The 15,697-nt window shown below is 46.0% G+C and overlaps 2 protein-coding genes across 2 annotated transcripts in view; both read right to left on the bottom strand.

The window, feature by feature from the left end:
- PRKAR2A (protein kinase cAMP-dependent type II regulatory subunit alpha) overlaps nt 1-5,593 on the bottom strand; it is a 108,492-nt gene extending 102,899 nt beyond the window's left edge. Inside the window, exon 1 of the mRNA XM_027038680.2 lies at nt 5,063-5,593. Within this exon, the coding sequence (XP_026894481.1) occupies nt 5,063-5,315 (253 nt within the window). The 5' untranslated portion in view covers nt 5,316-5,593. The remainder of the gene's footprint in view (nt 1-5,062) is intronic.
- Nucleotides 5,594-11,175: 5,582 nt separating this feature from the next.
- SLC25A20 (solute carrier family 25 member 20) overlaps nt 11,176-15,697 on the bottom strand; it is a 29,204-nt gene continuing 24,682 nt past the window's right edge. The window contains exons 5-9 of the mRNA XM_027038681.2: nt 14,361-14,478; nt 13,565-13,637; nt 13,078-13,187; nt 12,468-12,592; nt 11,176-12,031 (exon numbers count right to left, since the gene is read on the bottom strand). Of these exons, the coding sequence (XP_026894482.1) occupies nt 11,969-12,031; nt 12,468-12,592; nt 13,078-13,187; nt 13,565-13,637; nt 14,361-14,478 (489 nt within the window). The 3' untranslated portion in view covers nt 11,176-11,968. The remainder of the gene's footprint in view (nt 12,032-12,467; nt 12,593-13,077; nt 13,188-13,564; nt 13,638-14,360; nt 14,479-15,697) is intronic.

Genomic DNA, 15,697 nt, shown 5'->3' with positions numbered 1-15,697 from the left:
TGGGATATGACAGATACACAGATCAGTAGAACAGAATGGAGATAGAAACAATGACATACTACAGTCAATTGACTTTCAACAAAAGTATGAAGACAATTAAATGGGGAAAAACCATCTTTTAATGAATGGTGTTGGAACACCTGGATAACCACATGCAAAAGAATGAAGTACCTGACACTGCCCACAAAAAATTACTCAAAATGTACCAATACCTAAATGTAAGAGCTAAAACTATAAAACTCTTAAAAGAAAACAGAGGTTAATTTTCATGATCTTGCTTTTGGTCATGGTTTCTTAAATATGACACCTAAATCACAAACAAAAAAGAAAATGATACATTAGACTTCATCAAAATAAAAAACTTTTCTGCTTCAAAACAATATCAAAAATTGAAAAAACAACTCACTAAATGAGAGAAAATATTTTTAAGTCGTACATCTGATAAACTTGTTTACAATACATAAAGACCTCTCACAACTCAAAAATTAAAAAAAAAAAAACAATTAAAAAATGGACAAAGGACCTGAATAGACATTTCTCAAAAAAAAGATACACAAATGACCAAGAACCATTTGAAAAGATGCTCAACATCACTTAAGGAACTGCAAAGCAAAACTACAATGAGGTACTACTTTCCATCCATGTGGATGGCTGTTATAAAGAAGACTGTAGGGGCACCTGGGTGGCTCAGTCAGTTAGGCCTGACTTCGGCTCAGGTCATGATCTCACAGTTCGTGGGTTCGAGCCCCATGTCGGGCTCCGTGCAGACAGCTCAGAGCCTGAAGCCTGCTTTGGATTCTGTGTCTCCCTCTCTCTCTGACCCTCCCCTGCTCACACTCTGTCTCTGAAAAGTAAATAAACACACAAAAAATTTTTTTTAATTATAACGAAGACTATAAGTGTTAACAAGGACATGAAGGAATTAGAACCCTTAATACACTGCTGGTTAGAATGTAAAATGGTGCAGCCACTTTGGAAAACAATCTGGCAGTTCCTCAAAAGGTTAAACAAAGAGTTACTGTATGATCAAACAATTCTACTCCAAGGTATACATCTCAAAGAGAAAAACATGCGTCCACACGAAAACTTGTACACATGAAATATTCATAGCAACATTATTCATAAAAGCTAAAAAGTGAAAACAACCTAAATGCCCATCAACTGATGGATAAAATAATGTGGTATATCCATACAATAGAACATTCAGTAATAAAAAGGAGTGACACATTAATTTATGCAACAACACTGATGAACTTTAAAAACATTATGCCATGTGAAAGAAGTCTTAGAACAGTTTTTGTCTCCCCAAAAAGAACCCCATACACTTTAGCCATCAACTGCCAACACCTCCATTCCCCTCTCATCTGCTTTCTGTCTCTATAGATTTGCCTATCCTGGACATTTCATATGAATGGCAAAAGACCATATACTGCATGATTCCATTAATATGAAATGTCCAGGATAGGCAAATCTATAGAGACAGAAAGCAGATGAGAGGGGAATGGAGGTGTTGGCAGTTGATGGCTAAAGTGTATGGGGTTCTTTTTGGGGAGACAAAAACTGTTCTAAAACTAACTGTGGTGATGGTTGCACATATCTCTGAATATAATAAAACCACTGAACTATACACTTTAAATGGGTGAATTATATAGTATGTGAATTATATTCCACAAAGCTGTTACCAAATATATATATAACACATAAATATACTAATATATGATATATGATATAATACAATATAATATTAATATGTGTGTGTATATATATATATACACATATATATATACACACACACACACACACACATATATATATATATATATATATATATATATATATATATATATAAATGCTGGGAGACCCACAGGTGTATGTTTTATGATAATTATAGAAGTGAACCAAGTCTGGATACCAATTATTGTCCTCATGAGGATGCAGTTACAGAAACATATTAATAAATCTAAACTCTTGGGGCACCTGGCGGGCTCAGTCGATTAAACATCCAACTCTTGGTTTCTGTTCAGGTCATGATCTCACAGTTTTGTGGGTTCAGGCCCCACATCAGGCTCTGCGCTGGTAGCACTGGAGCCTGCTGGGGATTCTCTCTCCTTCTTTCTCTGCCCCTCCCCCAGGCGCGCACATGCACGCGCTTGCTCTGTCTCTCTCTCTCTCAAAATAAATAAATAAATTTTTAAAAAATTAAAAATAAATCCGAACTCTTCAGGTTTTCCCAAGAGTTAAATATTCATTATAATACTTCATACTTAATGTGCTATTTGATATCAAAACTGTTATTAAAAGAGTGTTTCAAATAGCATATAATTTTATAAACTGAATTGGTGGTTAGCCATACTAAACAAAATCTCTTTGTTATATACATATCTAACACTACATATCCTATTTCTTATTTTAAGTATTATAGGCTTATTGCCCTAATGTTCCTAATCACTGGATATGTATTTCTTTTCTTGTCTTTTTAAAAATTGTGGTAGGGGCACCTGGGTGGCTCAGTCGGTTAAGCATCTGGCTCTTGATTTTGGTTCAAGTCATGAGCTCACAGTTGGTGAGACAGAGCCCCAAGTAGGGCTCTGCACTGACAGTGCAGAGCCTGCTCAGGATTCTCTCTCTCTCCCTCTCTCTCTCTGCCCCTCCCCTGCTAGCTCACTCTCTCTCAAAATAAACATTTAAAAAATTGTGGTAAAATATACATAGCATAAAATTTACCATTTTACACATTTAAGTGTACAACTCACAGCATTAAGTACATTCACAGTGTTGTGCAACCATCACCCCTATCCAATTTCAGAACTTTATCATCCCGAACAGAAACTCAACACCCATTAAACAATAACACCCCATTACCAGCAACCTCCAGCTGCCAGTTAACCTGTATTCTACTTTATATCTCTCTGAATTTACCTATTTTAGGTACCTCATATAAGTGGAATCATAAAATATTTGTCTTTTTGTGTCTGGCATATTACAGTAGCATAATGTTTCCAAGGTTCATCCATGTTGTAGCATGTATCAGAATTTCATTCTTATTAAAGGATGAATAGTATTTCATTGTATGTATATACCACAATTTACTTATCCATTCATCTTCTAATAGGACAGGGGTTGTTTCTACCTTTTGGATATTGTGAATAATGCTGCAGTGAACACTGGCATGTAACCATATGTTTGGCTCCCTGCTTTCAATTTCCTGGGATATATACAGAGCAGTGAAATTGCTCGATCATACGGTAATTCTATGTTTAACTTTTTGAGGAACCACCAAACTGTTTTCCACAACAGCCAGACCATTTTACATTCCCACCAGTAATGAACAAGGGCTCCCACTTCTCTACATTCTCATCAACACTTGCTATTTTTTTTCATAATACCCATCCTCATGGGTGTGAAGTGGTATCTCATTGTGTGCAATGTATTTTTAGTCTATTATCTGTAAATAAAAGTTCACCTTGTGTTGATTTCTATAATTATACATAGCACAGCCACTTTAGAAATATAAATAACAAATATTTACATGTTAGTAAAATAAAGCACAGAGTCACAAAGATTTAAGTCAACTCAATTTTTAAAAAGATATCAAAGATGACAAAGATAACACAAAACTTGTAAACTGTTTCACTCATCTGGGACTAATTTCTAAAATACTAACGTGTATACATAAAAATTTCACAAAGCAGGTTACAGCTTTGTGATTTATATATGTGTCAATGAAACAAACATAGCAGACACTCCTGAAATAAAACTTTTAAAGACACATTTATCCCTGGGAGATCATTGTCACTGTCCCCATTTTAAAGTGAATCTGAAATCAAACAGGTCTGACCACTTCTCTTAGACCACAAAGCAAATCTGTGCAGGAGATTTGGAAAATAACAACTTGATTTCAAGACTTTAGGCAAAAACCTCATAATTTAATATGCAATGTCAAAGAAACACAGAAGAACCATTTCTACTCTTAATGGTGAATAAACTATGGGAAGTTGTCCAACACTGAAGCTTACGACCTCCAACAGCAATGACCGATAATTAACTCCTTGTTAGTGTGACCTGAATGTGGATTCAACTCAGAACTAGTTTTGTTTTGTTTTGTTTTTTTCCAGTATGCTCTAATAACACTAAAGTCTCTAGCTTGGTCTCTGTTTTCATTGTTTTGTTAAATTTTGGCGGTTCAAAACTAGGATTATTCTACTGTTAAACTGACCAAGCTTAGGTTAAAGCAACCACGGAAAATGGAATTGCTTTTTGACAGCCTTGCTTAAACCAGATATAGAAAAGAGTTGTCTTTTTTCCTACACCCTATATGCTAAACAAGATAATTATCGTTTACCCTCACCAAATGTGATCCAATCGTTTTACTCAAGTTTAAATATATACTACATATATTTTAATAAATATTTTCAGAAATTTTAAGAAATACTAAGAATATTTTAAGAAATGCATGTCCAGTTATGCAGAGGCGAAATGACCCGACTGGTATTTGCTTGAAAATACTTCAGCAAAGAAAAAAAAAAAAGTAGAAATGAAACATTTGTGACAGATATTTAAACTGTTGAATATGGATAGTGGCATACAGGGGTTCATTTCACCCTTTATCTGTCTACTTTTGTCTATGCTTAGTTTTCACCATAACTTTTCACAAAACGAATGATTTCCAAAGTTACCATCCCGGTTATTGAACACGAGCGAGTCGGTGGATGTGAGCGTCCTTGTCTTCGGCACGAAACCGGGCGAAGTGTCCCCCAGTAGAGGCGAGGCCGACGTGGGCTCCACGCCACCACGCGGGCCGAAGGCGCGCACATTTGCTCCCAGGCTGAATCTGACAACTCACTCGGTGCGCTCGGGACTCAGAGGACCGTGGAGCGCAGCTGGGAAGTGGAGCACGCGGGGCTCACGCCCGCGGCTCGGGAAACCCGGGCAAACTCTGCTGGAGAGCTCCAAGGTCCCAGCCCAGTGTGCTCGGCCCCCGCGGCCCCTCTAGATCGCTGGAGACCCCTGCACCGCCCCCTCCGTCCCCCCACCGCGAACGTCGGCCCAGCCCGCCGCCTACCATCCAAGTCCTCGTCGTCCTCCGACTCGCTCTCCGCCTTCGCGTCGGTGACCAGGCCAGGGCCGGGCTCTAGAGCCTGGGAGCCGGAAGGAGGGGCAGCGGGCGGGCTGGCGGCTTGCAAGCGGGCCTCGCGCAGGCGGGTGAAGTAGTCCACCGCGAAGTCGACGAGGTCGGGCGGCTGCTGCCGCAGCACCTCCACCGTGTAGCCCTGCAGCAGCTCCGTGAGCCCCGGCGGGATCTGGATGTGGCTCATGCCGGCGGCGGCCGCGAGGACAGGCGGGTCCGGGCCGCCGGCGGCCACTAGCTCCGCGCTCCCTCACGCCGGCCTCTCGCCTGGTGCCCGCAAGGTCTCCTCCCGCGCGACCCGGCTCCGGCCTTCCTCGCGCCGCCCTTCTGCCGGTGTGCGTCTCCAGGCCGCACGACCCTACGCTACTACGACTGGCCTGGCGCCGCCGCCGCTGTCACTGGGCAGCCGCCGCCGCCTCGGGGACCGACAGGCGGGCAGGCGGGACGGGCGGGGCAGGAGCCCGGGTTGTGACGCACGCGGCCGCGGGCGTGCGCGCCCCCGCCGCCCGCCGGCCCTCGGTGCGCGTGCGCCGCTGGGCAGCACGCTGGCTCAGAGCCGTCCGAGGTCGAGATCGAGTCGCGGTAATGAGTGGTCTACCCGCCAAAGGGAGTCGTCAGTGCTTTTCACCTAGTCCCTAAGACCTTTCATGTATTGTTTCAACACTCGCTAAGAGCCTCCTGTTTGCCAACACCTGGTAGGCTCCACGGACACAGCCTACAGCCAAAGAGCCAGACGCAGGCACATACATTAAAACCTCAGTGTGGTTCCAGTTGTGGTGGAGAGCAAGAGGGCCCACTTTAGGAGGTGACATTCAAGCTGACTCGGAGGCCTGGTAAAAAGTTAGGACCACCCTGGTCACTGGGTGGAATGGTGGCATGACCACAAGACCCTCGGAAGTCTGGCAAGAGATCTGCAAAATGTCGAACGGGGAAGGCCTTGTAGATAGTAGGAGTTTCAGTGATACAGTAATTTGGGAGCCACAGGCAGAGAAATAAGCCTGGAAGAGTCACTAAGCCAAACTTGGAGAAACTGGAATAAGGCCCAGGGCAGGAACAACCTCTATGCCTGTTCCTCCTCTTGAGCATTCCCACCAAGATTCCCAGGACTAGGCCTGCGCACCTCTTCTCTTCCCACACTCCACCCTGGACTCACGCTGATGGTGTTGAGCAGACCACAAGGCACTGTTATCCTTTGCCCCTAGGGAGGGGGCATAGGTGAATTGGAGAGGCTAGGCTATTTCCCAAGTTGCCCCCTTCACCCACACCAGATTGGAAGGGACTAGAAAAAGGTGACTGCCCTGGGTCACAATGCTGACAAAAGGCTGGGTAGGCATAGGACAGAGTCCTGCCTCTCGTTGCTGGGCCCAGCCAGAAAGTGACTAGCTGTAGGCTTGGGAACCTCAAAGGCATTTAGGATGGTTAAGCTCCACCTGGTAATTACCTAGTATTAATTAAAATCAGCACTAAGACCTCTCATATTGGCTTGGCACACACCCAGGAGCTCAGTGCTGCTGGGAACTGAGCTTCTGGAAATAAGAGCAACCGATCCCCACTAGTATAGAAGCCACCCACGCTCTAGGCCAGGTAGGCCTGTGATTCCAAATAGCAGTGTCTCCCTGGTTATGTTCCTGGACCCCTAGAAAGAGTCTTGGACCCTCTACTTTGTGAGAGGAGGGATAGTATCCAACTTGTTTCCTGCTGGTCCTTACTGCACACTCTTTAGAGATTTACTGAATGAATGAATGAATGAATGAATGGTTTCCACACACCAAGCAAAGCCAGTGAAACTGTTCTCCTGACCCATCTCAGAACTAGGATACTTTTCTTCAAAGCTGTGTTTCTGATCTCAGCATATGAACACTGCACTAAGGATAGGCAGTAAGAAGCTAAAGGGGCAGGGTTCCCCAACTCTTCTCTGCTCTTGAGTAAACCGACCCTTCCAAGTTTTCCAGGAGTCAGAACATACCCAGAAAACCTGGGTGTGACTCCCACTGCACCACCACGCCTGAGGATCTGCCTGCTTCAAACAATCCTACAACCAACCCTTTGGAAAGGTGAATTCATAACTCCACTCCCTAGTTTGCTCATTCTTCAGGTTTTATATGTTTTAAAGGGGGACAGGTGCCTGTACAGTTAGGACTCTGACCTCAATTACAAAATAAGATAGAGGAAGGCTACTCCAGGGCTGATGACAGAGCTGGGTGTGGGTAGGCTCTCCCAGTCACACCAAGGAACTTCCATCAGCCTCTGCCAGGAGCAGGTCGGTTTGCTCTCAGATGCACCAAAGCTTCACCATCTATCCAGCAAACGGGACATTCAAAGGGCATCTTTGGAACTGGAAGGAACGACAGCAACAGAAAGCAGGAAACCCATAGCTGTTCCAAACCAGCCTGAGAGAGAGGAAGGACAGCCAGCCAGCCTCGAGGCCCTACTTGGCTCCCCTCCCCTAACACCTGGTCCAAGAGCAGGGATCCATCCCTACACCTTCCAAGAAGCCCTTCTGTAGTAAGTGGAGTCTCAAGGGCCTTCATGAATGCCTAGCTGAGCTGGCCAAAGAAGGGTACCCTAGAGAAAGAATACTAGGGCCCTGAATCCCACATCTTCTACCCTTACCCTCCTAGGACTGCCTTTGTTCAAGCCTGTCCAGCTGCACCATTGGAGGTTACTGTGGCAACCAGACCCACAGGCAACCAGTAACCGGGAAACAGCTGCCAACAGTGTGATGGTGGGTGAAAAGGCCAAAAACAGAGACTCTCAAAAGCAAGAGAAATACAGAGACTGTGGTAGAGAAGAAGAGTTCCCAGAGCACTGACATGACAGGCACTCAGCTCCAAGCCAGTCCGAGGAGTCACTACCCAGCAGGCAGTCAAATCTTGCACAGACTGCCACACCACCAACCACAGGCAGACATGAACACAATGGGGCCAATTATCAGAGATTTTACAACTATGGATACACAGTAATACAGGTGGGGTACATGGTTAGCCCCATAGTAGTGGGTCTGGTGAAAATGAACATGGGTGGGGCACCAACTATTATGTCCAACGAAACAGTGGATTTCATGTAATCTTGATTGAACTCACAACCATGTGATCAAGACCCGAGCTGAGATCAAGAGTCAGATGCTTAACCAACTGAGCCACCCAGGTGCCCTGATAGGTTTATTATTTTAAAGTTTGTTTTTTTGGTTTGTTTTTTTTTTTCTCTTTCCAGGAAGAAGGGATACACCCAAACTCTCCCAGACTTCTCTGGAAGGCTGCTCTTGGCTCAGACCTCCCAGCTTATACTCCTCTGCCCTCTGATACCTTCTGCCTGCTGGGGGTGGGGGAGGAGACTTAGCCCCAGCAACAACACCTCCCTCTTCTCTGCCCAAAGGGGATCTCTAAGCCACTCCATTCCCCTACTTGTCTCCAGGGACCCATTGGTCACCTGATCACCTCTGCACACCAGCCCCACTGGTCCAGTCAGTCATCCCAGCTCATTTAGTATCTACCACCATCAGTTTCTATTTTGCCTTAAAAGCGTTTATGATCCTCGTTGACAGGAATAATTGGGGAAATAGGTTATGTTTTCTCTGTCATCACCCAAGCTGTCCTTCAGCCTCTATAATGCCTCCCTCATGGGGCCACTGCCTTTGGTCCAGAAAGTCTGGTCTATTTTAACAAGCATCCATGCCCCGGGAAGCAGTTAAATCCCAAGGCACGTGTTTCTGTACCTGTGAGCCACCCCCGCCCAGGACACTGTGTCCCCAGAAAGTGTCAGTCTCTGTAGTGGACCTTGGATCTGCCTCAGAGACCCGTCAGGGCAAGGACTGAACCTGGAAAGCAAGGGAGAGCCTGGCTGGAGAGTCACAGGCCTACATGGTCACCAGAGCAGAGAAAGCAGAAAAGAGAGCCCACAGGGAACATCTGGCCCTGGGGCTTTCCCAGTGCCTGTAGGGACTGTGTGCTATCTGTGGCCTGACTCACAGGTCAGATGCCTGGGCTTTGACCCTGTGGCACAGACAGGCCTCCTGGAGCTTGGGTCAAGCAGCCCCAGGACAGCCTCTGATAGCATCACAAGCCTTTCTTCAGGCCTGTGGATACCCAGACCTCACTCTATTACCTGTCCTCTATTATCAATTTGCCAATGATCTTGACAGATCAGTTTATCCTGTCTGAGCCATAGCTTCCACATCTGAAAGTGGGGGTAAAAATTCTTGCCCACTAAACATTGAGTTACATGGGGATAAAGAAATAAGACCAAACCAATGAAAAGGTTAGAAAGGGCATAGGGGGTTCCAGACTCAAAAGAACTGTAGGGAAAGAATTATGTGTTGAGATAATATGACCTTACAGCAGAAATGGCATTACTGTTGGTTTTTTTTTTTTTTTTTTTTTTTTTTGAGAGAGAGAGAGAGAGAGAGAGAGAGCACACAAGTGGGGGAGAGAGGCAGAGAGAGAGAAACTTAAGCAGGCTCTATGCTCAGGGCAGAGCCCAATGCGGTGCTCGATCCCACAGCCCTGGGATCAAGAGTTGGACATTCAACCGACTGAGCCACCCAGATGCCCCACTAGTGTTCCTTCTAATAGGCTTGTTGCAACATCCCACCATCTGCCTCTCACCTTTGACCCACTTATACTCTGCTTTGTGCCTGGGTGAGGCCGTTATCACCAGTTGGTTGTTTTAACACTTGCGTCTCACTTCTACCTTAAGACTGTGACAGTCAGAGAAATTGCTGAGAAGGGCCCCAACCTCTTCCCCCACCTATCCCCATCAGGGAGAGAAAAGATATATCAGGAACAGGTGGCATTTCAAAGTGCATCATAAAAAGGAAGTGCCAGTCAGGAGGGAGTTACTCACCATCTGTTCTGCTCCCTTCACAAATATGCCTCCTGGGGCTTCCCTATTTGACTTAACACCTACCGAACAACCAAAGGAGTAAAAGAATCTACCACCACTAACATCAAGGAACCAAAACATTCCATTTTAAAATGGAAGTTGTTTCAAAGGGCAAATTATCCAGAAGCACAGACTGTAAAAGTGATCCTGAGCCATGGGAATGACTGTCATTTGGCTGGAACGTAAATGCACTCACATGGGCTTCCAGGCAAAGGCTGAGGTTGCAGCACTGTCTCAAGGACAGGGTGCTCCCGAGAAGAGCTTCAGGAAACACATATGTGGCCATCTCCAAACCAGTGAGAAGTTAAAGACATCCTGCAGAATGAGGGGGCAGGTGTAACACTGAATTAATCTTCCCAAGCAGAGGGCACACAATTTTCATCTCTAAATGTTTTTTGTTTTGTTTTACTTGACCATAATTCCTATCTGGTCATCCAAAATATGTTCCCTGGAAGAAAGTGTCCTTCCTTAAACCCCCAAATCTTCAGCTTCCTGCCCAACTGGCCATATCCACTCCCAGATGGGGGTGGGTCCCTACCCCCTCACCCCTTTATGCAGAGTGATGGCTCTAAAGCCAAAGTCCAAGGATCTCTGTGCAGCTGCAGTAAGGTGGGAAGTGCCAGCAGAACTGTAACTGCCAGATGAGACAACGCCAGAGAAGCCCAGCTCCTGTAGCCTTGCCATCCACCAGACAAGGACAAACTAATTTGTCTCCTTCACCTCCTCTGGATGCACCTAGGCATCAATTTGTCTAATTAGCAAGGCCCATTTGGTGACATCAGATCACAGTGACCCCAATAACCATATGAAGAGTCAAGATTGATTTTGGCTTTTAGAACAATCAACTCTCTGTTAGCTCAGACAGCCATGTGGCTGAGGGCAGAGAGATAAAAGAATGAAGAGAAGAAAAGAATGCAGGCTTGTACTGAGAACTGTGGGAACAATTAGCAATCAAGTCACCTGGTACCCCCACACCCTTCCCCATCAAGCAGCTGCTGTTGGGACATCAGGGAAGGCTGGGCTAGCCAAAACTTCTTCCTCTTTCTCCTGCTGAAGCCCCTGCCTGAAGCCACCAAGGACAGATACCAGATCCCTGACAGCCTCAGTCAAGGCTACAGGCTACCTGTTGAAATGACCCAAATCAAAAGAAAATTTCACACAATGCAAAAATTAGAAACAATATTTATTGTTTCCTGTTAAAAGAGGGCGCTCTCATGAGAAAAGAGTGTGCAAAAATGGCCTTTTCTACACCCTAGGTTTTGTCACTTATCTCAGCAGGGCTCGGACTGTTGATTCCAAACCCTCCTCACTCTGTAGGAGGGAAAGCTCTCCATCTACTCCTGGGAAATTGGGCTACTTAGTTTAAGTTTTGATTACCTGAATGCATAAAAAAAAAAAAAAAATCAAACTGTTAACAGGCTATCTGCCCCTAGGCACATTTGTTCAGTCCACTTGGACAGAGAGATGTGGGCCTCAAGTCCACATCCTCACATGCAGGCCAGGATTATATGATACCCTGGAAACCTGGTGTGTGTTCCTTGGTAGGGATTGAAGAACACCCCAGCTCCTGGTCAGCTGTTTGAAAACATGCATAGTGCCTCCAGTGAGACGCTGAGATTCCCTCTTTCTCGAGGAGTATTTTGGGTATAATAGGGCCTGTAGTCAACCAGTAGACAGCTCTCTGACCACAGGTCGTATCTGGTCTGAAAGCTACTTACTCCACCTCCAAATCCTCTTGAGATCCCTTAAACTGACAAGAGTAAATTCAAGTCTCAAAGTGGCAGACCAAGTTATACCAGGTAGAGGATGTCATTAAGGCAATGGTCTCAACAAGTCCATGCACACAGCTCTGATCCCACCATTCCCCTCCTTTTGCCCTTCAGGACTGACTAGTCCTGCCCACTGCTTCTTCCTCGGTGATAGCTTCCATCATCCAGAAGCCTCGAGCAGCCTTCAGCCTCACAAGTTGGGAGTGGCCCAATTAAGGAACTTCATGGCAACTTCAAAGCCAAGGAAACAGGCCTGAGAAGGGGTTGGAAGGAAGAGAAAAACCAGCAGGCGTTGTGATTATCACAGAGACCACAGCTAACCCTGTCAGGACCAGAACTACTCCCTAACTTCATCAGGACCCTCCCTAACTTCATTCCTACCCCAGGTCAGGGAATCAAGCTGTGCTTTCTCGAAAATTCCTCAGAGGGGAAGAACATCCATGTTTCACAATTGCCCACTTCTGATGGCCAAGTCGGAAATCAAAGCCCCTCCCCTCAGAGAATCCCAAAGACAAACCCTCCTGAAGCTTCAGGAAAGGAAGCAAGTAAGGAGGCTCTGGCTGAGGGTAGGATTTGGGGAAAACTGAGCTCCCAATCTAATCCTAGGAGCAAGCAAAAGTCAACCCACCTAGACTTTGGACCCTGCTCTAAGCTCCAAAGGGAAAGTACAGCCCCTGTCTGCCACTCACCGCGTTGGCTGGAAAGGCTCGGATCATCACTGCATTGAATCCCTTATACAAAGATGTGACTCCTTCATCCCGGATCAGCTCTCTCAGCACATCTCTGAAACCGTTAGGATATTTTCCAGGAGGTGCTGTGGGTGAAATCCAACTGTTAAGGCTTTAGGAAGCTTCCTGACCTAACCATGATGACCCACATGGGGACAATTTTGTAGTCAAGTCTTCCTGCAGGGTGACAGCATCAGGAAGAAGACACCTTGCAGGTCATCTGGGACAAGTCCACAGACAACACAGTTCACTTTGGGAGAAACAGACACACTGTCTGGATTACTGATGCTAAGGGAGTGGAGAAGAATAAAGAATGAAATAATCCTCTGCTCATGTGAAGGCAGAAGAGTTGATTTGACTGCTTACCTCACTTATTTTGTGTTTTGGCCAACAGGAAGTGAGTCTAGAGTTCCTAGAACACAAATGACTACAAGGGAAAATGTTGATCAGACAGATGCTGGGTGCTGCTGTGGAGAGTGAGTATCTTCAGGGCCCTAAGAGCTCTGCACCCCAGGGGCAGCCAGTGCTGGGACCCACTCCACCCTCATCTACCCCACTACCCTCCACTAACCAGTCTGGAAGCGGGACTTGAGCACGTCCGGGGGGATTGCCACAGCCCAGTTGAAGATCCCAGCGATGCCCCCAGCCACCAGGATCCGAGGCACGCTGAGCTCACTGACACTGCAGAATACCAACCGCAGAATACCAACCGCAGTCAGACAAAGGCTGTGAGAGTGGCGTCTAGACCATCCCTCCTATGGCAGATGGGGCAGTTAGAGAGAGGGAGAAACTGGCCAGAGGGAGGAGGTCCAAGGCCAGGGCTCCTGTGACATGGCAGCTGCCACTCCTTGGAGGAAGTTTCGTGAACTTGTTTTATATACTTGCTCCAGTAGGTGAGGTACAGAGTTAGCGGTATTAGATGGGTCTCAGCAGCAAGGAGAGTTAAGTGGATATGGAACCAGGAGCAAGCCCCACTCTGCCATCAGACCCATTTACAGTAAAGGGCAACCAACCCATGACTGAGCAAAGTGGCTTCTAAGTTCTTCTATTCTCCTTACCTCTTTCCCTCTGGAGTGAAGATATTTTTCAGCCACTCATATGTCATGAAATACATCCCACTGGCTGGAACATCTGTTAGCAGCAAGAAAGAGGTGAATTAAATGATATAAAATCCTCACAGATTTCTTGAATTTAGAAGAGTCAAGCTTGGCACTGGCCCCTTCAAGGCTCCCTGGGAAGGTCCTCAGCAGCACTTCTTACCTGCATTAACTCCTGTGCAGTAATTAGATGCCACTTTGGGGCAAGCACTAGTGTGAGTGAGCACAAACATGCATGACAACATTTCGTCTTCAAAGCCCCTTCTGAGTAGTCCCCACTGACATGCCCACTCCAAGTTACAAGTACTGCTAGTCTCTGGCCTTCCTCCAAGCTACCACATTAGGACAAGGATGAGGCTGTGTCTGCCTTTCCTACTGCCACCCCAGCAGAACATGCCTCTCAAAACCATGGTGAGCCCCAGTGTCCTTAAGTCATTCTTTCCTCCCACTCATCCCTCCAGCCATGATTTCTACCTACTTTCCAGTCCCCTGTAACTGCCACTGTCTTAATACATCCTTGAGGGCCAGCCTGCCAGAAGGATGTTGGTTCCCCCTGCCCCCATCCTCATTTGTGTCCATGCTGGCTGGGGTGAGACTGCCTAAAACCAGGGCACACCATGCCAGCCTTCTCAGCCATAAGTGTGGTTTGCATGGTGCCAAAGCTAATCTGGGGACCCAGGTAAGACCCTCTGTGGCAAATGCACCTCAGAGGAGCCCCCAACCAAGGTGACCTCAGGTGGAGAACCTAAAAGGTTACCTCGCATGAGGGTGAGCACTGTCCCTTTGTAAATGCCTCGGATCCCAGACTCCTGATACAGCTTCTTTGCACAGTCCAAAGCCCCAGTGTATTTGGTTTCCCCTGAAGAAGCCTGAATCTGAAAGGGAGGGAAAAGTCATCAAAGTCAGCGGCAGCAACATCGAAGTCAATAGACTCAGCATGTTACAGAAGATTACAAGGTGAGTGTGGATGTGGTCATTAGGCATTAGACCAAGAAACACTTCACTGTCAAACTGACGGTTATTTGGAAAATAAAATATTGGTGGAAGTCACTAGGAAATAAAGCTAAATAAAAATATCACAAAGTATGCATATACTGACAAGAAAAAAAAAATCAACAGAAGAATTGGAAAATAAGTGGAGGAACCCTCAAATCCAAGAGCATTCCCAATAAAGCTAGTTGGAAGGTCTAGAAAGGAGACAAATACTTCAGTCATTCACTTATTCCTTCAACAAATATCCACTGAATACCAAACCCATTCCAAGCCTTCACTGATCAGGAAGCCTGGTTAAGGAAAGGTGGACAGGAAATGGCATTCAGAGTTCTAAGTCCTGGGATAGAAGTCCTATGCAGAGCCAGGGAAAGGCCAAGGAGAGGCCCCCATCCCAGCTTCAGGGATCCAGAGCCTAAGAGTCAAAAGCATGATAAAGGCAGGCTGGGGTAATCCCAGAAGAGATCCGAGAGAAAGATCCCCATGCAAGATCCATAGGAAGTACAGAGTCAAAGGGAATCAACACACAGAGGCATCAACCAAAGAATAATTAAAGCTGGAGAGTTCGGCTTTAACAGTCCCAAGGAGAAACACTTACAAAATAAATATAGAAGTCCAATAACTTTCTTTTTCTTTTTTTACGTTTATTTACTTTAAAAAAAAAATTTTTTTTTAACGTTTATTTATTTTTGAGACAGAGAGAGACAGAGCATGAACAGGGGAGGGGCACAGAGAGAGGGAGACACAGAATCTGAAACAGGCTCCAGGCTCTGAGCTGTCAGCACAGAGCCTGACGCGGGGCTCGAACTCACGGACCGTGAGATCATGACCTGAGCCGAAGTCGGACGTTTATTTACTTTTGAGAGGAAGAGAGGGAGAGAGAACGTGTGCCTATGAGTGTGCACGAGCAGGGGAGGGGCAGAGAGAGAGGGGGACAGAGGATCCAAAGCAGGCTCCACACTGACAGTAGCAAGCCTGAGCCTGATGCAGGGCTTGAACTCACGAACCATGAGATCAAGACCTGTGCCAAAGTCAGACACTCAACCGACACATATCCCAAGTCTAATAATTTTCTTACACACCAGCAATAACAAGTTGAAAATA

This window comes from Acinonyx jubatus, chromosome A2, assembly GCF_027475565.1.
Source record: "Acinonyx jubatus isolate Ajub_Pintada_27869175 chromosome A2, VMU_Ajub_asm_v1.0, whole genome shotgun sequence".
Classification (NCBI taxonomy): domain Eukaryota; kingdom Metazoa; phylum Chordata; class Mammalia; order Carnivora; family Felidae; genus Acinonyx; species Acinonyx jubatus.
The sequence above is the reverse complement of the archived record's forward strand: the minus strand, read 5'-3'. Positions and strand labels throughout refer to the sequence as shown.